This window comes from Sebastes fasciatus, chromosome 9 (assembly GCF_043250625.1).
Source record: "Sebastes fasciatus isolate fSebFas1 chromosome 9, fSebFas1.pri, whole genome shotgun sequence".
Lineage (NCBI taxonomy): Eukaryota > Metazoa > Chordata > Actinopteri > Perciformes > Sebastidae > Sebastes > Sebastes fasciatus.
Window position 1 is genome coordinate 25,585,534 of NC_133803.1, and position 22,578 is coordinate 25,608,111.

At 42.7% G+C, this 22,578-nt stretch overlaps 1 protein-coding gene across 1 annotated transcript in view; it reads left to right on the forward strand.

Moving 5' to 3' along the window:
- Window positions 1-22,009, forward strand: part of thada (THADA armadillo repeat containing) — a 109,348-nt gene extending 87,339 nt beyond the window's left edge. Inside the window, exons 33-38 of the mRNA XM_074646919.1 lie at window positions 3,243-3,367; window positions 6,247-6,319; window positions 7,677-7,827; window positions 7,991-8,113; window positions 20,861-21,039; window positions 21,425-22,009. Of these exons, the coding sequence (XP_074503020.1) occupies window positions 3,243-3,367; window positions 6,247-6,319; window positions 7,677-7,827; window positions 7,991-8,113; window positions 20,861-21,039; window positions 21,425-21,739 (966 nt within the window). The 3' untranslated portion in view covers window positions 21,740-22,009. The remainder of the gene's footprint in view (window positions 1-3,242; window positions 3,368-6,246; window positions 6,320-7,676; window positions 7,828-7,990; window positions 8,114-20,860; window positions 21,040-21,424) is intronic.
- The last annotated feature ends 569 nt before the right edge of the window (window positions 22,010-22,578 follow it).

A 22,578-nucleotide genomic window follows, 5' to 3' on the forward strand; every position in this document is an offset into this window, starting at 1 on the left:
GAAAGTGTGCGGCGTAGTGTGCGGCGTAGTGTACAATGTAGTTTATGACCTAGTGTAAGACTTAGTGTACGACCTACTGTACAACCTACTGTACGCCCAAGTGTAAGGTGTGGTGTACGGCGTAGTGTACAATGTAGTATATGACCTAGTGTACGGCATAGTGTACGATGTAGTGTACAACCTAGTGTACGCCGTAGTGTACGACCTAATGTACGACCAAGTGTTAGATGCAGTGTACGGCGTAGTGTACAGCCAGGTGTAAGGTGTGGTGTACGGCGTAGTGTACGGGGTAGTGTACGGCGTAGTGTACGATGTCCTGTACGTGAGTGTACCACATAGTTTTGCGGGCTGCCATTTTTTAAAATCTGGGTTGAGTGAATAAAACAATTATAGTCATTATTGACAACTTTTGGTATCGAAAACCAAAAAAGAGCGAGTTGAGTTGAGTTGACTGGAGTCGTGCCGTAGCATGCAGTGGAAAGCAGCATTAGTCTGTGGAGCCTTGAGGAGCAGGTGACACCATCAGGTCACTCTGCTGAGAAAAATACTTTTATTTCTTTACACATAGTGTATGAGGCAATTTGGGGTTTGGATTCATTATGATGTTTTGACATTTAAATAAAAGTCATGTAGTGAAACTTCATCTGGCAGCCTTTCTCTTTAAAATCTCTTTCATGGTTTGGCGTGAGATCTGCTCTGGCCCAAGTTAATACCAGTGAAAAGCAGCAACACCTTGAGGCCGTCAAGGTTAAAAAGACAGAAAGAATAAGGGCTCGACAGCACCCTGTGCATGCTGGGTAGCTTTTATATTTGTTAACGTTTTTTTTTTGTGTGTGTGTCTGTTCATGCCGGGTGGGCGTCACTGTTTATTTGCATGTCACAGCTATGAAAGTCTGTACGCGTCTACGCCTGAGTTGGCATGTTTTCCTGTGACTGTGTATATTTGAGTGTGCGGGCAGTCAAGTGTGTTGCAAGACGGGAGCTCATTAAAGCAGGTTGTTAAAGTCAGAAGCAGCAGAGATGGTCAGACCAGCTGCGTTGGAGCTGAAATACCTGGCAGACAGACGGCTGGAGGAACAGTGAAAAACATACAGGGATTTAAACTGTGTTAAGAGAGAATAAAGAGAGAGAAATGCAGTGGCTTAATGAATAATTACACTGGCTTAGAGTGGCATTACTGGTCCAGTGATTGATTCACTCTCACTGGAGTTGAGAAAAGCCAATAGACTACACCATGTCTGTCCAGCACAAGTGTAATGGACTGCTGTGGCCATTGGACACTACTCGTCAGTGCATTAGAACATTTCCAAATGACTTGTCTCCAACAGTATCAAATGGGGACAACATTAGCTGTGTGTTGTATGAACTGCTGTTCTAATTATAGGCTAACTCTCTTGAGCTGATGTATTTGCATGCTGCATTAATGGAAACTGAAAGCATAACATTGACATAATGTCACATTATAAAGTTGTTACAGCGAAACTTTTAGAAAACAATTGCCTATTTATACACAATAGTTTAACTCTTGAGAAAAAATATCTCTCTTTAAATGCTAAATGCTCCAATATGTTCATCAGCTAGTCTCTAGCGTTAGCTTTGTCTGTGGGCTGTTTGGTGATGGGCAGGTAGCATACAGTCAGTTTGTCAGAGGTTTTTTAGCTAAAAAAGGCCCAAATACCAAAACAAAGAGCTTAAAGAGGCTTCATACAGCCGAGGGAAACTACAGAGTTGGTTGATATTGTGGGTTTGTTACTATTTACCATCATCCATTGTTTGTTTAAAGAATTGGTTAGTGCAGCTTTAAAATTCACTTAAAGGACCAGTTGTAGGATTTCAGGGATCTAGTATCAGAAATGGAATATAATATTCCTAACTATGTTTTCATTAGTGTATAATCGCCTGAAAGTAAGAATCAGACAAAAATTTAGTTAGCTTAGTCTAGAAGGGAACCCGCAAGTTGGGGAAACACTCGTGAGACGGTTAAGTTTAGGCATTGATATTGAATAGTTAAGGTTAGGATAGGTCGTCAGGCAGCGAGTCTTGCGATAGTTTTTGCAGATCTCAGATCAGATTTTGCAACTTGCGGGTTACCTTCTAGGTGCGTCCTTCACGGAGTCCGCCATGTTTCTACAGTAGCCCAGAACGAACAAACCAAACACTGGTTTTAGAGAGAGCCTTTCTTGTTTTTACGTTACCTGAAGGCCACCGTAGTTCTCTGACAAACTTGGAAAGGGAGGGATGAGCGGAGAGGTATTCAGTTGGCTGCAAACTAACTGCTAAATCCTACACACTGGTCCTTCAATGGTTAAATGACAACAATTAGCTTTTTTTTGCTGTTGAATTATTTACATATATACGTACACGTTTAAATGTCTTTGAAACTTGTTATTTTAAATCCAATGTTCTATAATATGGCACTTTTTTCTTAAATCCAATAATGACTAATTTGTGATTGACTGAACTATCAGACCATTCAGAGTCAGTCAGAACAGCCTGGCAGGTAGGAGGTCTACCTCGCTACCTTCTCTTTTTACTGCTCACATGCACAAATACACACAGATGTTTACACACAGACATTGCATGCGCCCGCTCGCCCTGCTCTCCACCCACACAGATCCTATAAAGCTAGCTTTATTTTAACGCTCTAATAACAGGTTGGGGCCTAGAAAGAAATAATAATCAGTGAGATATGCAGCAGGAATGTCAACATGTGTTCTCGGCTGGATGTGTGTTTTTAACGGGTCTCACGCCGAGGAAAACCAGTCTTTTTTCCCTCCTCTGACTCGGTCAGCTGCCTCCCTCTCTGGAGGAGTGACCGTGCAAAGAAAACAGCATGGGAAGGATGGAGAGGAGGGGGGAAGCAGCGAGGTTAAGCTGAATGGATTCTAAAGGACGAGGAACTTGTTACTGTCTGAATGAAAGAGGGAGATATGGATGAAAGCTTGCCAGCGATCCTGCACATCTTTGTGCATCTCATCCATATTCATGTGTGTATTTGTGTGCAGTGTGTGTGAAAGGGAGAGCGAGGCAGCTGTGTACCCGTGGTTAGGGTGTGCGTAGGGAGGATCTGACCGGTGTGGTAAAAATACCCTTGGGGCAACTTGCCAGCCGCACTGCAGAGAGGACACCAAAGCTGTGTTGATGGATGGCCCTGAGCAACTTCCCTCACCAGCAGCTCTCAGTGTGTGACTACATTAATATCTGATTTCCTTTGACCATCTCTTTGTCCTTCCTCCTCTCAGGTCCTCTCCGTGTTGTGTGCGTTGAGCTCCAGCGGTGAGCTCGGATGGAGGGATGGAGATAAGGTTTCATCCCAGGAGGAGGTCCTGCTGCACCTTCTTGCTCTGGCTCAGAACTCTGCTCACAGGTCAGAGAAGACACACAGACATGTACAAATAATCTTTTCTAATTTGTAATTCGAGGTAAATAGAACTTCATTTGGGGTGCTTTTTGGGTGAACCAACCCTTTCATTTTACATATTAGTGCAGTGAAGGAGAGGACGAAACGAAAAACAAACAAGAAACAAACTATCAAATGCAACATGATTGACAAGCCCTCGGGGCAACTCTACTTCTTGGTCCTCTCATGTTGGACTGAGGGCAGACTGGACACTAGTACCTCCCCTCGAGGTACAAGTGGTATTACAAGACAGGACGGGCCGGGGATAGCTGGTTAGCATGCTCATTTCAGTAGATATCTCTGCAACACAATACATAGACGTCTTTGACATAACGTTCTGGCCATATCTTACACTTTGCCCCTTTAAGGAACCTTGACTCACAGTGCTAACCAATATCTATTTCAAAGAATAGGATAAAAAAAGTATGATACCTGAAGTCACAGTCAGGAATAAGTGCTTAAAGCATACAGTGATTCAGTGACATATAACAATTCACAGCTCCTACAAAACTGTTTTTCAAATGTGTCATGAAAATTGAAGCCACTTCAGCATTTCTATTTAAAAAACCAGTGTGTAACATTTAGGGGGATCTATTGGCAGAAATGGAATATAATATTAATATGTGTGTTTTCATTAGTTTATAATCACCTGGAATCATGTTTACCTTAAAATGAGTCGTTTATATCTACATAGGGAGCGTGTCCTCTTCACGTCATGTTGCACCGCCAAGTTTCTACAGTAGCCCAGAACGGACAAATGAAACTCTGTTAACTTTTCCTGCTTGGGCCGGAGTCGCTTATGTTACTCGCCCGCCTCTCTTGCTTCACCACTCACTTCCCATGTGAAAAACACACACTTTAAGCACTCAACTCTTAGAACAACAGGCTCTAAAGAGGGCCATTCGCATTGTCGCGTCGGCCACCGTAGCTCTCCAAAACGCTTGGCACAGGAAAGAAGTTGTAATCCGCAGCCTCACTGCTATATACCACCAGATACTACACACTGTTCCTTTAATTTTTTTTTAATTGTTGCCACATTTTTAACCCTTTTCTGGGGCATATTTTATGCCTTCATTAGAATACTGACAGTGGAGAGATGGCAAGAAATGTTAGCATGCAAACGTGCTAATTAGCTCTAAACACAAAGTTCAGCTGATGTTGATGAGAATGTCATTAGTTGTGCAGGTATTAAGTCATAAACCAAAGTTTTGGACAAATTTTTAAAATGTTGGTGGTGATGATGGCGCTAGATGACAAGTTAAGGACCATGGATATCTTTACCAAACTTCATGGCAATCCATCCAAACATCGTTGAGGCATTACTATCTCGACAGCCACGCCAGTAAAATGGCTAAAAAAATCCATAAGAAGTGAGACTGCTTTGGAAATACAATGTTTTTCATTTTTTAAATCATTTTAATTATGTTCCTGCATGTATTTGTGTCCAGTAAACATTTGGATTGTGTATTCTGGGTCTTAAATTATATATTGTGCCCTGATCTCTGTGCACCACGGCATGCAACAGGCCAATACCAATATAAATGCTGGAAAAAGGAAGGCAACTGTGTGACTCCAAAACGCCTGCTCCCTCCTGAAAACTTGCTGTCAAAACAGTCCCTAAGTAATCCCAGTCCATCTTTTAGCTGTGATGGATGAAAGAGACATGATTGTACAACATGGCAAGATGCAGCCACACTCTCCTCCTTCTCCATTTCCCTGTTTTTTCTGGCTGGTGAAAGAGCCCTGACGCGGCGTTGGCAGGCTGGCTGTCAAACCTCCATTCAGAGCCAGAGTCCATGGAGGAGGGACACACCGGTTCACTGGCTGCACCTCAGACCTGCACCAGGGCACACCTGGAGTTTACTAATGGCCCCTTTCTGCGCGGGTGTTTGCGTGGTTGCTCGTGTGTCATTGCAGTATTTAGGCAATCGAATTGTCCACCATCATCAGAGACTGGTAGTTTTTAAAAATAAAAAAAACGTATATGAAAGCTGATATTTGTTCTCTGAAAGGCCGTCATTAGAGCGTCATTAGATTATTCACACCTGTCAGGCTGAAACCATTATTTTTGTGAGAGTTTATGAGCGACGCTGGCCCTCCTCTCACCACAAACTGATTCCAGCAGTGTGTGTGTGTGTGTGTGTGTGTGTGTGTGCGTACACTGTAAACCCTTTGACACGCATTGACACACACCTTCCTTGACAAACCACCGCTGTACTGTTCTCACCCCGACAAGAGAATACAGGCTTGAATAAGGATTGGATTACAAAGGCTTTTAGCCCTGCAAAGCCTTTCCCTGGCCACAATCTCTGGACCCGCAGATCCACTTTCCCTCTGGAGCGGCCCCAGGGTTATGATTAGAGCCGGGGAGGGGTGAGATTGGGTTGCTTGCTGCCCTTGTCCACCTTGTGATTGAATGGCACTCGGTCTATTGTGATCCATAATGTAGTGGTGAGTACCAGCACACTTCTTTTGTGGATTGTAAGTCAATACAGTTGAGTGATGTGTGTGTAGTTGACGGTGTTGGGAGTGTGTGCGTAACGGTTTCCACAGAACGACCTGAGGAGCACATTATCATTTTCAGACCTTCACACTGCACTAACATCTAAAATTAAAGGATTAAATAAAAAAAAAAACACTCATTGATTGTTCTTCTAAGCAACCCAAATGGATTCTCACTTCCATTGTATTGGACAAAGAGTGAAGTGGATCCACCAATGTGAAAGTGAAAGTCATTTTTGTTTACCAATGTATAACCCCAATGACAAACATTAAAAATAAACTAACCAAGTTATTCTTGGACATGTGGAATCTGGTATCAGGTGTGTTATGATGTTGTGTTTCAGTGTGGAGCTCCACTGTGCTGCCCTGACGCTGGTCTCTCAACTGGTGGTTCAACTGGTGAACTCTAACCCTCAGGTAAAGACCCACTATGTGCTAATAATCTCATAGAAAAGCCGTAGGAAAAGTGTTGGCAACCTTTGGTTAAAATAACAATTCACAAATGCACAGGAAGAAGATATTGGTTGTTACTACCCATCAGTCAAATGATGTTTTGTTTTAACTGTTTCTGGTAGCTTAGTTAGCATAAACAGCTTACTGACCTCGCTACGAGGAAAGTTGCCACTTTTTCACTCGTGTAGTTCTGTTATCACACTTCAATTTTCAATTTTGATAATTCAATTGACTGTAGGGATGCATGATGAATATCAGGATTGTGTTTTCTGAGTCTTAAATTATATATTGTGCCCTGATCTCTGTGCACCATGGCATGCAACAAGCCAATACCAATATAAATCCTTGAAAAGGAAGGCAACTGTGTGACTCCAAAACGCCTGCTCCCTCCTGAAAACTTACTGTCAAAACAGTCCCTAAGTAATCCCTTTTAGCTGTGACGGATGAAAGAGACATGATTGTACAACATGGCAAGATGCAGCCACACTCTCCTCCTTCTCCATTTCCTTGTTTTTTCTGTCTGGTGAAAGAGCCCTGACGCGGCGTTGCACCTTTTAAAGTTGGTTTGCGAACCGCCAGTAAATACAGAGAAGAAGAACAAGCACAGCACGGTGACTAGAGAGCCTCTTCACAGTTTCAGAGGAAGACAACATGATTGCAATTTGCGATACAAGTTTTTTTGATTCACTTTACCAGAAAAAATAATGGAACATTTGAACATCTTAGCCTTTCTTACCTTCAGGTGTGCATAAACTAGCGGTTATGAACAAGCAAAAATAACATTATTGGTTATCTTATCAGCCATGAGATGCAGGTAATAATCGGTTATTGGTATCAGCTGGAGAAAATCCATATTGTGCATCCCTACTTGACTGTAAATGTTTTTAAAAATCATTGACTATTAAACATTAAAACCAAACAACCATTGTAGCCAGTGGTCATGTAAGCCAATTTTCCTTCTTGTGAGTGGAGATTTAAAAAAAAAAAAAAGCATCAATTCAGGATCAGAAACCTTATAAGATGGTTTCTTAACAAGAAATCATCACATGTGACCATAATAAGAATACTGAGAGAACCATCTGAGTTTTTTATTATACTTATAAGCTTACAGAAGGGTGAGAAATAATTTTAAAAAGTGAACAAACAAAACAAATGCAGATTTCAGGCACCAGATGTAGACCAATCACCTCTGGAAGATACTGGATGCTCGTCCAGATCGTTCTGTGGGGCTGATGTAACATCACTGAAGGAACTGATAAACTAAAAATGTCTCTGTAAATCTTTTACCTGAGTGTATTTTTCCGATTAACCCATCATCTAGGATGCGAGTGCAGTGGCTTGTTTAGATCAATGGGGGGCGCTGGTGTGCTCGTGCTCCAGCGTGGAGCAGCCGGGGGAGGTGAAGCTAATGGCCGCCAAGGTGTTGGTCAACTGTACGGCCACTGTGCTGACCAGCCGCCATCTGCCACTGGGTGAGTCTCAGTCATGGAACCACTTGATAAAATGTTTTCCTCTCGTCAAGAGTCGAGATAAATACTTTGATTTGGACAGAAATGTGTTGCAAAGAATAAAAATCTTTCAAAAATCTTTTATTTTTCTGGCCTCAAGTTATAATCTGTGTGTTTTGTTTGTCAGGTCTGTCCACTACTGTGTCTCTGTGGAGGAGTCTGTTCACGCTGCTGCAGGATGAAGACCAGGATGTCAGAGATTCAGCCTCTGACTTCATCGCTAATGTACCAGCACCTCTGCTCAGCACAGGTACAAACACACACACACACAGTTATTACACACTAATAGGGATTTGTGGGTTTGTGCTGGCTTGGCTCGACTCGGTTTGATTCGGCACGTCAGCCCAGCACAGCAGGATCTGCATCTGTGTGTGTAGTGGACAAAGGAGCATCTGTAAAACGATGAATAAGCACTCATTCAGTCACGCATTATTTTTGCTGCTTGTTCTCTTCCTCTCCACAGTATTATTAGACTTGTAGAGGACGGAACGTGCCAAAATCAAATTGTGCATAAATAAATGCATAAATACATACATTTAAAAATAAATATAAAATAGATAAATAAATAAAAAAATTAATGCAAAAATAAATAAATATATTTAAAAATGAATGAAAATAAATACATAAATAAATAAATAAATAAAAGGGAAAAATAAACAGAATAGTAAATAAATCAGGGAATTAATACAAAGATAAAAAAAAAAGCCAATTAAAACATGAATATCAATTTATATCACATTTGATCAATTAATTAACAGCTACATTTATTTTTAATATTGTTTTTGCTACATTTAATGACATTTATTTATCGAGTTTATTTATTTATTGATTGATTTTTGATTTTGGCAGATTCTGTCCTCCATAGGCACAACTCTAAAATTACGCCATTACGCTAAAACTGCCAATGGAAAAGCCCTTTAACTAATATTCCTGCGCAACACGATACACAACCATAGTTATACACATAATATACACATTTACTTACTTGGGATTTACATGCTCACCCACTCAGATACACACACATACCAAAGCAGTGTAAGACCTCAGTATGTATAAACAGACTCACGCACAAACATGAAAAACACCACCAACACATGTTGATGTTAAAGAGGGTTGATGACATCATTTCGTGCGAAGGGTTGGGGAGCATTCCTGGAATGAAGGGCGCTACTTCTAGTTAGGACGCAGGAGTGAAAAGTGTGTGTGTGTGTGTGTGTGTGTGTGTGTGTGTGTGTGTGTGGGGTTATGTGTCATTGTTTGGTGCATGTCTGAGGTCTGTTTCTTTCTAGTATACACACACACACACACACACACACACTGATGGCCGTCTCATCCCCCACGGAAGCACCACACACACTATCAGAGGACTGACAGCTGCCAGCTCTCAAGTGCCCCTCACAAACAGCCATAGTGCGACTTCCCGTCCTCACAACACTTCATTTCCTGTATTTTCCCAGCTTTCCTCCGGGAGCCACCCTTATTGTGTCTGTCGCCACTGATAGTATCTCATAACATAACACGAGACGGCAAAACATCTCCTCAAAAGTCTCTGCAGCTCCTCGTGGCTACGCTGTTCATGGACGGGAAGGCAGAGTCATCATGGGGGTTGTTTCAGCTAGAGGCTGAAATGGACGTTTTCTTTTTTTTTATTTACGGGTAAAATCCAAACTTTTCCATTAAAGGCAGAGTGTTTCATGATCTGAAGGTCCAGGAAACGCATTTAAAACTCCTGAAAGTGTGTAGATCCCAGGTTCAATGTGTGTGTTTGTGTTCTATATGTGTTTATGTACATAAGGCCAGACAGGGTCAGATAAGCTGTCAGCTGAAAATCAGATAGGGGCTCAACAACATGACTAAGATGGAGAGGTTTTCTCTACAACAGGAAGAGAACACAATGGGCATAATTGCAGAGTGGGTGTCCTTTATGTGTGTTTGAGTGGGGGGCATCCTCCTTTGTCCATCCATATTCATTGCTCATTTGGAGACTACAGTTTGTGTGTGTGTGAGAGAGTGTATTACTTACCGTAAACTGGCACATTTCCTCCTGTAGACACACGTCTCCGCTGCGGGAAACGAGTGTTCGCCTCCGTTCTTTTGTGTGACTTCACTCTCCAGCCAGGACACTCCAAAAAAATTACATACTTTCATGAAAATTGCTCTGAATTCCTTTTTAGTTTTTTTATTTTAACACGCGTCGTACGCACAGCAGGAATGCAGCACACAACACAGACAGAAGAAATGAGGCGGTAAATTGATACGCTTGTATGAAATGAATGAGTGACTGGGCCAGAAAAGTTGAATTCCTCATGTAAATGAAAAACAACAGAAAAACCCAAAAAGAAATGACATCCCACTGACTGTAAAAAAACAACAACAAAACCCTTCAATTGGAAAAATGTCATCTTTCTACTTTGAGAGCTCAAACTTAAGTGATGTTTCTAAATTTAAATACACGACAGTGAGCTGGGAGGACGTTTTGGTACTCTGAGAGCTACAGTATGGCATTTAATGAAGTCATCGGGATTGCATGAACGCACTTACTGCTGTCTCCAGGAGAACAAGTCGAAGTGTACGACTGTGTGATAACGAGTTAATGTTAAAGAGATTTTTTAATGCTGTTTGCACCAAAATGGAATTCTGGTACATGTCATATTTTGGAAAGCGTTTTTAAGAGCTCGAGTGACACGCGATTAAAGTGGTAATCAAAGTTGTTGTCCACCATGGCAGAGCATAGATTGTATATAAGAAGAGGACGTATCTTGGTTTTTGGCTGGCACCATCTTGGTTTTTTGCAACCAGAAGTGACACGAGAGGGTGGAGCTAAGTACAACCGAACGTTGAATAAGACATTTTTAGGCGACCAAAATGTTCCAATTAACTTTCATGAACTGAAAACACACTTTGAAAGGGTTAAAGTTGTACGACGAAAACACAGACAACTCCCAGACTGGACAACGCCGTGGTAGCGACCCTAAAGCATCCCCTGCTTTATGGTCTATTTGACTCTAAATGGGACCATAATTTACTAAATGAACATCATGCTGTATTGAAGAAGACTTGAAACTAGCGATTGAGACCATAAACTCATGTTTACAATGTTTACTCATAGACTTCTATACAATCAGACTTCTTTTTGCAACCAGAGGAGTCGCTGGCTATTAGAAAGAATGCAAGGTTAAGGCACTTCAGCATTGGCTTCACTTTCCAGACCTGGAGGTCGCCCACCATGGCCGAGACCTTGAGTTGTATTCTGGTAGTGATACCTTTGGCTTAGTGACCTGCATAATATCTCAGGTCAGCACATTAACTCTCTGCTGTCAGAGCGCCAGGGAAATAGAAACGGAATAGCCTGGCATGCTATTCGACACCATCGCTATATAGTGCAATGCTGTGCCGATGGAAAAACAACACTGTGTGTTTGGTTTGTGTGTATGCAGGTCACTGTGAGTGTGTGTGTGTGTGTGTGTGTGTGTGTGTGTGTGTGTGTGTGTGTGTGTGTGTGTGTGTGTGTGTGTGTGTGTGTGTGTGTGTGTGTGTGTGTGTGTGTGTGTGTGTGTGTGTGTGTGTGTGTGTGTGTGTGTGTGTGTGTGTGTGTGTGTGTGTGTGTGTGTGTGTGTGTGTGTGTGTGTGTGTGAGTGAGTGTATTTGTGTGTATCTTTCCCATCCCCTGCAGGCCAGCCAGTCCGCTAGTCTGCCCATAGTGTGTGTGTGTGTGTGTGTGTGTGTGTGTGTGTGAGTGAGTGTATTTGTGTGTATCTTTCCCATCCCCTGCAGGCCAGCCAGTCCGCTAGTCTGCCCATAGTGTGTGTGTGTGTGTGTGTGTGTGAGTGATGTGTGTGTTTTATGACCTGCTGGTTGCAGAGTCAAGTATCTGAGGTGTTAGCTGCTTCAGATGGAGGCGACGACTCCTGGCCCTTTGATATGGAGGGCAGGCAGAGATGTGGGAACAGAGACGGGTTTCTGAAACACACGCACACAAATGTTGAACTATTCCTTCAACTGTTGGTGAAAGCTCTAAAAGTAGTTTGAAGCCTTCAGTGTATCGGGTTTTAAGTAGAGGGATATACTGTATATTCTTTCTAGAGCTCCAACGATTAATCGATTAGTTGTCAACTATTAAATTAATCGGCAACTATTTTGATAATCGATTAATCGGTTTGAGTCATTTTTTTAAGAAAAAAAAGTCAAAATTCTCTGATTCCAGCTTCTTAATTGTGAATATTGTCTGGTTTCTTTAATCCTCTATGACAGTAAACTGAATATCTTTGAGTTGTGGACGTAACAAGACATTTGAGGACGTCATCTTGGGCTTTGGGAAACACTGATTGACATTTTTCACCATTTTCTGACATTTTATAGACCAAACAACTTATCGATTAATCGACAATGACAGTAATCGTTAGCTGCAGCCTTAGTTCTTTCATCACTAAGTTAGAATAGGACTCAGCTTGCCTTTTAATAATGTGTGTGAATACTTTGCAACGTTTTCGTTTCACGTAAAATATTAGCATTCTTCTCTTTTACTCTGACAAACTGGTCATTTGATTTTAAACCAGGTAAAATCCAAATAAAGCTGTTTAGTGTGTGGGAGAGAAATTAAGCTCAGATCACATCAGGTTCATTGAAGCTCTTCTTCTGTCAACTACAGTGGAGTCATTGTCCTGGACAGGAAGAGCAAATCTAATTTAACCCCATCCCACCCTCCACCAGCATCACCACCACCACCCAAATACCTCCAGGCTAATTGGGTCTGAAATCAAACTCCACTCGCCCTCGTTGGACCTCCAGCACTGTGACAGACTCAGGCAGGAACTCAGGGATCACTTTATATATAGAGCACAGAGGGATTTGGATGGGACGGCAGTGTGTAAGAGGGCACTGATTACTATTCAGATTGGGAAGACAAAACGGAGCTACAAATAAGTTATTCAGTTGGTTCACTTCATCTTTATCGTCCCTCGAGGGTAAATTTGGTTTACCGTAGAGGACAAACACAACATACAAGAGGACATGGGACATTAATCACAGCAGTTCCAGCAAATAACCAATTAAAAAAAACATGTATCTGTCCGTTAAAAGATGTCAAACCAGTGTGATGGCAGCCGTGATAAAGTGCTGCTGAGCAGAGCCGTCAAGTCACGGTTCAGTTCATATTAAGACGAATACTTAAACCTTTTTACCCTGGAGGACCCTTTATCTCCGCCCAGAAGAGAGGCTACATACATCCACACTAATATGTTTTTATATGTTTTTGCTGAGCTCGTTTTAGTTTGAAATCTCCAGAGTTGTGTTTTAGTCGGGACGAGCAGAAACAGAGACTTTTGAAAACGATGACGCAGACACCCACATTCGTTTCCTGATCGGGTCTTATCAGTCGCGACGTGTCCTTTCCTGATTTGTCACGCCCCTGTCAAGTGACCCTTTTCCAACAGCCTTGACTACCAGTGGTAAATTCAACATGGATAGCAAGTTACAAGCGTTGCTGACCTTGTTGTCGCATCCGTCCAAAAGCAAAAGAGGGTTGTTTGACCACTCAGAGCCGCCATCCATGCAAACGTCATCATCCAAAGTGTCATGATAAACATTCACGTCATCTCCCAGCACTAAGGGCTTTACGATAAAGAAATCAAAGAATACAGAGATGCAGAATTCAAAGATAGATTGTGGCAGGTGATTGTAAAACAGCTTGGAATCGGATGGATGCAAAACAAAGGATGTAGGAAAGGTTAGTGATTGTGCTCTAGATCTGTTTTATCCTCCATAATGAAGTAGTGTTTTTAAAAATGCAGTAGCGGCCTCACTCACTGTTTTCCACGCCTGTGCAGAATATACCATTCATGTCTCCTCCCACCCCTGTTCACTCATTTACAGTGGATGACGCAGATGAATGGAAGTGAGCGACCTGACGGGGCTGCAGGACACTCATTAAACAGACCTCGTCCCATTTTAGCACAACACTCACTCAACCATCAAACCTGGTTTTGTGTTGGTTTATGTCGGAGGAATCGTTCAACAAGAACTGAAGAAAGTGTCACGTGTCACTAATTTAAGAAGAATCTATGAAATACACAGGGAACTGGAGGCACATGCTACTACCAGAGAATCACTTTTGATTTGCAGCTTTAACCTTTACTTTTGGAATAAATAAGCTGTTATTTCACCCTCCAGTGAAAACACACAAACAGAAATGGTGTTTTTTGCTGCTTTTGCCATCTTTCAGTGGAAAGGCAGCGTGTGGAATGAGATTTTAATGATTTGGTGTGGTGTGAAATAAAATCACATGTCTGCAGTAATGACTGGTGTCTGCAGGCTGTGTTCAAGTGTGTGTGTGTGTGTGTGTGTGTGTGTGTATTGTATTCAGTGCAGTACAGCTGTGGGTTGTAACACTTGATTGTGATGTGTTTTGAAGATAAAATAGGAGTGCAGAGTATTTTCTTGGGCTATTTCACAATCTATCTGTGTGATACTGAGTCGGCCTCATTCTACATCCTCTGTGATTGTGCAACAGTTAGAAACAGACCTACATCTGATAGTTGGAGGCCGTTTGACTTTCACTTTAACTTTCACTTTTCACTTTGTGGAGTTGACTTCATCAGCAAAGTTCACTTAAACCCTATTTGCACGAGACTAGTATGACCTCTTAGTCCTGTGCGAATCTACCATGTCCATCCATCCTGTTCTTATACGCCGGTTATAGCAGATAACGTCGTCCCAACCGACAGCGCCGCACCTACCCTCTCGTCCCCCCCAGGTTAACACTGTTATCTCTGTCAGTACTGTTGCAGTTTGCACTGTTAGCGCTGTTAGCACCTTTAGCTGCAAGCCACTGGTTCAGCCGGCGCTATGTTGAGAACCCTGGGGAGGCAATCCCTCTGAATATCGAATTTAGCACCTTTAAAGACACGTCTTGTTTGTCTTTTTACTCTCTAAATGTATCACTCAATTATCACCTCCTTCATACAAAGAGATTACGATTGGTTCAGTAAACCACAAAACAGTGTGAACGAGCCGATAAGTCTATAGTTTCTTTTTTCTTTTGTCTTTGATGGGCTCGAGATAGGTGACTGTATGTGAAGCACTTTTGCCGGACTACTCAGCCTGTGAAAGCAGTCAAATCATTTTTTTTGTGGATCTGGAGGAGCTTTCCAAATGTTACAAAATGTAACCCTGATTATGACATAATCAGGGGTTTACTAATGAAAAATGCTATTGTGTTGCATTGTGGGAATTGTAGGTCCTAGCATTTTTGTAGCTTGTCTCATACTAAGGAATGAAAGTCAGGATATCTCGGCCTCTGGTGCTTCAATTTTGACTATTCTTGTTTGACCCTGTTGCATATTTCATGTCTGAAAAGCGCTGTGAACTCCACTCACCCAAGAGTCCAAATCAAACAAATACAGTCGTGAAAATGCTTTATTGTGAAATTTTCTGGGATTCCTTGTTTAATATCATGTGGAAAAAATCCACAAAAAACTTACTTTTACCAATATAGTCACAACACTACCATGACCTGTAGGTGCTCTTTGATTTGTGTCTGATAGGAAACGAAACCACCTCAGGTGATGATGGTGTTTCCATGATAGAGACGGCCTCTGGTGGCTCCCTGTCGAGGCAGCCATTCACTTGTATTTGATCCTTTGACTGAACTAACCACCGACTGTGCTTCATGACAGATGCTGCTACAGTGAGCTCCGACTGCTAGCATAACCTCAGACCATTATTTCTATGGTAATGCTCACCATTCACTACGTTTCTACTGTATTATTTTTATGGTAATGTTACCTGTTGCTGATGTTGTTGTTGTTGTTGTTGTTCTTGGTCTCCTGTTTCTCATCAACCACCAGAGGAAGTCGGGGCTGTAAAGTGTGTGTTTTTATTTCACACCTCTATCTCACACCTCTGCTTCCTGGTGTCTCGGCTCCACTGCAGCGTCTGTAGCACATGCACTGTGTGAGAAAGAAAGAGTGTTTCTTTGAGCTTTAATGAAGGTTAATGATGTGGGTGTTTTGGTGTTGTTAGGGGGGAAATCTTGTCTGTTTTTTTGCAACTGAAAGTCTTTGTTTTCTTGCTACCATGATGCACTTTTAAGCTTAATGAAATGGATTTTCAGAAGCCTTAACGCCCATCTGATCACAGATTAAATCCTGCATATATAGATCTTGGCAGCCTCTGTTGGACAGGCCGTCTTTGTCCAGGCTGTGAGGGACCCGTACGGTGGTCCGTCGGGCAGGTAACAGCCCCCAGGTGGGTTGGGCGTAGTTGAGGCGGGGATTTCTTCTAACCCAAATCCCTCAGATGTGGGTGGCTGAGCAGAGGAATGAGCTCCCAATACAGTGAACATGATGACACCAGCGAGTGGAAGAGAGCGGGGCGGGAAGTGTTTTCTCTCATTTCACTGTCCTGACAGCCCGCCGAAACCCACCACCCCTTATCCTCGACCTCCTCCTCCTCCTCCTCTGCTCAATGGGACATCTGACACCCCCCAGCTGCAGCGGCTCAGTGAGGATTTACTGAACAGCAAAGGTCTCTTCACTCTCTTAATTTAATTCAGTGACTTTAATGACAGGACTGTTGATCAGACACAATGAGGCTGCTGCAGGGTGCAAAACCTCGATGTTCAAAAGCCAGCTAACAACCGAAGATATTGTTACCATCATATATTGTACTAGTTTATAATCACTTCCACGATTCAGCACATTTATTCACATACATCCTTAACAAATTATACATTTACTTCATCTCTCCTATTTTTTTGTTCATCAAGGATTTGGGGATTATTTAAATGTAGTTTATGTGAGTTTTGCGTTGTAGTAAACATGGACGCACCCCATCATTCTGTGTTCAGTCTGTGAAAATAAAAACTAATGTGAAGGAAAAGTCAACTACACAGAACACTAGATGTATACGACACAATCAGATAATCTGGCTGAAACAGTGAAGGAAGTGAACAATACAAGATTAGATTACTTTAGTTTTGTATGAGACAGCACACACTTTTCTTTTTACTTTTTTTTTTTAAATGTTTGGCTATTTTATACCTTTTTATTAGAGATCTGAGAGTAGAGAGATAACGATAAAAATAATGGGAGAGAGCGAGATAATGCAACGATGGTCTTCTGCCAGACTCCAACCATGGATGTTGGGTCGCAGGAACATTGTGCGATGTTGCGATTCATGATCTGTGCCTTAAACCCCCGAGACCACAAGAACTCCACCTCTTCTTCTGTATTAAAAAATGTAAAGTTTTGACAGTAGTTCCAGGCCAAGTCAATTGAAATTGTCATGAATTAGCAGCTAGGTGGCTAATGCTAACAAGCTGCGGCCGTGTTCGGCTCGTGATTGGCTCAGGTGGAATCTATGGCTACTGTGGCTCCAGCGTCAAATATTTTGGCTTCACTTTTGCACAGAGGGAGGAAGTGGAGACATGTCGTCAATCTATACATACAATCTATGATACAGCCTCACAGAACCACTGGCTCGGCTGTGGTCTCTTTGTCGTGTTGTGTTATCACTTGTGTGATTACAACTTATGATCGAAACCAGTTAGCATACAGGACTGAGACGCAGCTTATAGCTTCATAAGTTGATTGTTGGCAGATGATAGTGTGTGAACGATAAAGGATAAAGGATCACATATAAAGCTTTTTCTAAAAACGAGGTTGCCAGAGTCTCTAACAAGGCAACCAAAGATCTCAGAATGGTACAACTGTTATACTGTTTCCACAAGTGGCACAAGGTTAAGTTTTCCCCTCACACAGAGCCCTGCCCAGCTCAAATGTACTATGAGTGTGCCAGTGCATGGAGTGTGTGCCAGTGGATGCCAATTGCACTACACACACACACACACACACACAACCCCATCCTACTCACCCATTCATTCACCCACTGGCACTGATGTTGTCATTTGCAGAGACAAGATTGTCTAACATGTACTCACACAAACGCAAACAATACCAGCTTAGGACTAAACTCATGCCAGCACACACACATACTCGCACACCCAACACACATACCAGTAACAGGGTGAAAGACAATCCCCTTGAGAAACTGAGCATTTTGCGCCAAAAGCTCCAGGAGGAAAATCGCGTTAAGCGATGTGTGAAACCTCCGTAGAAAAGCAGATAAATTGAATGCAGCTAAAATTTCCTATTATGTCCCTTAATGTTCGTGGGGGGGGGGGGGGGGCTGTAAAGGCTTGACATCAGAGGCCGGGCCGTCCCAGAGAGAGGCGGCTTCTTGGTAAAGAAAGGAATTTGTCACTCAAGCTCCTAAACTCTTAAATCTCCTCTAATACGGTACAATCAGCAGCCTCTAATGTTCACAGAGCGGGTTCCCCTCTCCGCTCAGACTTCAGGCTCTGCTCCGATTTTACGCCTCCTCTCTGAAGAGGAAAAACAATCCCGACCCTGCCTGTGTGTGTGTGTTTTATACTGTATGTGTGCTGATGGGGGTCTGTCTTCCCATAGTGGTAGTGTTTTGGCTAGTGTCTCTCAAAGCCTTTTGAAGTCTCGGGTGTTATCTGGGTGTCAGCTGTGGTGAGGATGGTCAAGGTGGGAGAACAACACACAACCTCTGTGTCAGATAGTTGCTGCGTGGACAACTGGAGTCGTTAAATGAAGTCATACGTTATGTTTTCCCTCCGTTTGAAGTGTACGTGTGTCCTTGCGCTCGCACTTCCTCCACTCTTGTGTACAACCCTGCGAGTATGACGGGCCTGCCTCTGGATATGTGTGTGGCGACAGAGGACTATTTGTAGAAGACTACTAAAAAACATAATTTATTTAGTCACAAGTCCACATGGAACATCCTATTCACATATGCGGGCAATCCTTTCATCCATTCATTAACACATAAACAGGAAGTGTAAGGGCACTTACTGCGTGTGCATGCGCATACTGGTGCAACGTGCAGAGTCGTTTTGAATCCACTCATACACACCCTGATCGTGGTCGGTTATATGAGTTATAGTTTTGTTTCCCAGAAGGCCGCCCAAGCCCAGAGACATGCACATTCATACAGTCAGCCAGGCATCATTTAAGCTCCACATGAACACAAGGTTATGGTGGGAAATCAGGTGAAGGTGGAAAAATGTACATGTAGGTGTTCAGTAATCAGATTTCTGTCGAATATTTATTTCATATTTGATAATCCTTCAGCCTGAAGAGGGTTTTTTAACCCTCGTCTTTGGGCTTACAGCGCTGCGACAGACACACACATTTTTTCCTGCATCTGAATTTTACAAAAACTCCACTGTTCAGCTGTGGAAACGGACTTATTTAGAATTATTTATTTCAGTTAGAGTTTTAGTCAGACTTTAGATTTAATTATTTTGGATACAGGGACACACCACTACGGGTAATGGTTTTTCCTTTCATGCCACCGCATCACACGGTACTCCACAGGCTGGGTCTACGTCATGCACATCCACTCTATCTTAAGAAACCAGGCGCTCTTTAACATGGTTTTTAAAACGTCAGGTGACTGCAGACTGCCAGCATGAATTTGGTGTGACTTACATGCATGTAAACACACTGAGAGATCCAGCCTCACAGCCACAGACTGAATGCAGGGTTCTTCACTCATCTGTTATATGTTTAAGCCAAGCAAAGGCATTGTGCACTAACCAGAGTTTCAGTTTTGGCACTAAAAAAATCCGTTATTCTATTGATGTACAGATCACATAACAATCCAGTAACTATCATAATCATTTTAGAGGTGATTAATACTAGGAAAAAAGCACTAGCTCCTCTGAAATTCAAACCTAGCCTAGCTATACCGTAACATACACCGATCAGCCATAACATTAGGACTGCATGGGCACCGTGACCGGGAACATCCCACAAGAGCTGCAGTTTTGGAGATGCTCTGACCCAGTCGTCTAGCCATCACAATCTGGCCCTTGTCAAAGTCGCTCACATCCTTACGCTTGCCCATTTTTTCTGCTTCCAACACATCAACTTCAAGGACAAAATGTTCACTTGCTGCCTGATATATCCCCCCCCCACTGCCAGGTGCCATTGTAACGAGATAATCCATGTTATTCACTTCACCTGTCAGTGGTCATAATGTTGTTAATGTTATGGCTGATCGGTGTGCGTGTTTACTAAGTGCAGATTTACACTAGATCACTAAATTAAAACACTAAAATATTTCGTAGGGATGAGTTTTTACTAAACATTATCACTTATTAACTGTTAGGTATAACTGTCAGCTAACTTAGCTTTATGACAAAATGAATGTCAGCTTGCTAATATGTGACATGTTTAGATTGAAAAGAGATAATATTACTTATATTATTATTTAAATTACAAAACATTACACCAGTAACTTTGAATACATGATCAAATAATGATGGTTAAGTTAGCGTACAATGGATATTCCCCACTCATTCTAAACTGCATTATTACGGAAACACACATTTTCCATATTTTTCAAAATGTTCAGACGTTGTGGACAAAGCCAGCTGGCGCACGAATGAGTGTGTTCTTCCGCAGAAGACGTCAGTTGAATAGGCGGTTCTTCAATGTGGCCCAGGACACTTTCACGAACACACTGCTAGAAGAATGTGGTTTGAGTGATCAGATCTCAATGCCAGGTGTGAACAGGCCAAGTGATAGTGTTACAAACAGCTGATGCAACCCAGTCCTGCACTCTGCATCTTCCGCTCAGAAAACCTTTTTATCGACCACAATTTTGCTGTTTTTTTTTCTTCCTCGGTTGTCTCCCGGACCTCTTACCTCATTATGAGCTTGAGCATAACCTCAGATCTCAGGGCAGAGGTCCTCTGAGCTGAACTTAAGACTAAAGGTGAAGCAACCATAAGTTCAACCTCTGCTCAGCTGACACAGTCACCTAATGACATCTGCAGAAGATGTCGTGTGAATTGGGTAAACGGTGGGAAAACTTGACACAGTCACATTACTGCTCTTGCTGTGTGACTGTAAACTATTTTTGGTTTACAGACTTTGTATAAACATGTGTCCTCTTCTGTCCTCAGATGTGACCGCTGTGTCCGTGTGTCCTCCGGTAGCCCTGGACTCTGGCGTGGGGCTCCTGTGTCGGTTGTTTGAGCTGTGGCGGCAGGTACCAACGGGCGTCCTCGCTCTGACAGAGTGGCTGCTGGGAGACGAAGAAGCCAACGAGGAAGCGGGAGCTGCAGACGAAGCGTCCAGTCTGGTGAGAAGCCGTCACTTTGTCTCCATGACCTCAACTAACATTGTTGCACCGTGGTACATGAACATCACAAATAGAAACAGTTCCAGGTATTCAACTATAGACGTTATGTTCTTGCTATGATGTGAAACTGATGACGGATGACCATGATGACCGTCACGGTTTCATTTTCTATGGCTCCAACAGGGATTGTCCGTTAACTGCCAGGATGGAACAAGCAAGACATTAATGCACGAACTGTAAAATCAACACTTGAGGCTCTTGGCCTGTGATTCTGGTTGGTTTCACATGGGGCCTGTAAAGATGACACTACATTTTATGAGATTTCACCATCAGCAGATAGATTAGAACATCCCAGTAACCAGACTCTCATTATGCTTGTGACCAGGATGAAGAGGACTTCCTGTTCGAGAAGGGGGATCTGAACCTGTGGGCCGAGCCGGTCCAGTGGGTGAAGCTGCTCCACAGACACGTCGGCTCCCTCATCCCGACCTTCAAGCAGACCCAGACCTCAGGAGTCGCAGGGCCGGACCAGGTCCACCAAATGTCGACTCAGGCCCGAGCCGAGGCGCTCAGCTCCCAGCAGGCCCTGGACTCCCTCCCTACGCTGCCCCAGTTCTCCTTCACCATGGAGCACGCCCGGCTGGTGCTACGGCACCAGAGGGCCACGCTGGCTCTGGATCTACTGGAGAGGCTGAGGTAGACGAGTTAGCACCCATTTTTTTTATTTTAGATTTATTAAAGTCAGGATCCGTAATATTGAAATATAGGAAACGTTATCAGATAAATGCGTCAATGAACCACAGACTGGCTTTGTGGTCAAGTCTTTTTATTATCACATCAAGGGAATGAAGGAAACAAAAGGATTTTTTATTGTCTTACAAATGTTGTCCTCATTGTTCACCAGATGTGTTTTAATTTGTATGATTACTGTTCCTTAATGTCTTTTTTTATTAAATACTGTCTGAAATTACTCCATTTTTTATTCCAATTTTTCCTAAAATTAAAGACGTTGCATGTCATTATGTAAAGAGGCAGGAGAGAGAAAGCATAGGGACTAATTATATGAACATTGTGTAAATATGTGTGCAGAAGCCATCACAATAACTTGATGCGCTGTTCTTCCTATCAGTAGGAATGTGTCAGTATTGAGTACTCAGGTCATTCAGCTTCTTCCACGTCTACCAGGGATTTAGGGTTGGAACAAAACAACTCGGCGCCGAAAGCTTCACGCGCCAACTTCAGTGGTGTGATTGTGCAGCGGGACGAGCTTTATGGCCGAGGCATGGGATCCTGAAAGCAAGTGTTTGCTCTGACACGTCACCACAGTTGTATTTCAGTGTACGCTTCGACTTCTACTGTATGTTTATACGAGGTGTTATTTTCCAGTGATATTTAATTTACTGCAGGATTCTTCCCATTGGACTGCGTTTTTATGCTTCCCTCTACTTTTCCTGGTTATGTAATTAGCAGGACGGCACAATGGACTACTGTCCTCTGAGTGTGTGTGTAAGAATATGTGTGTGTGGATTCATACAGCTG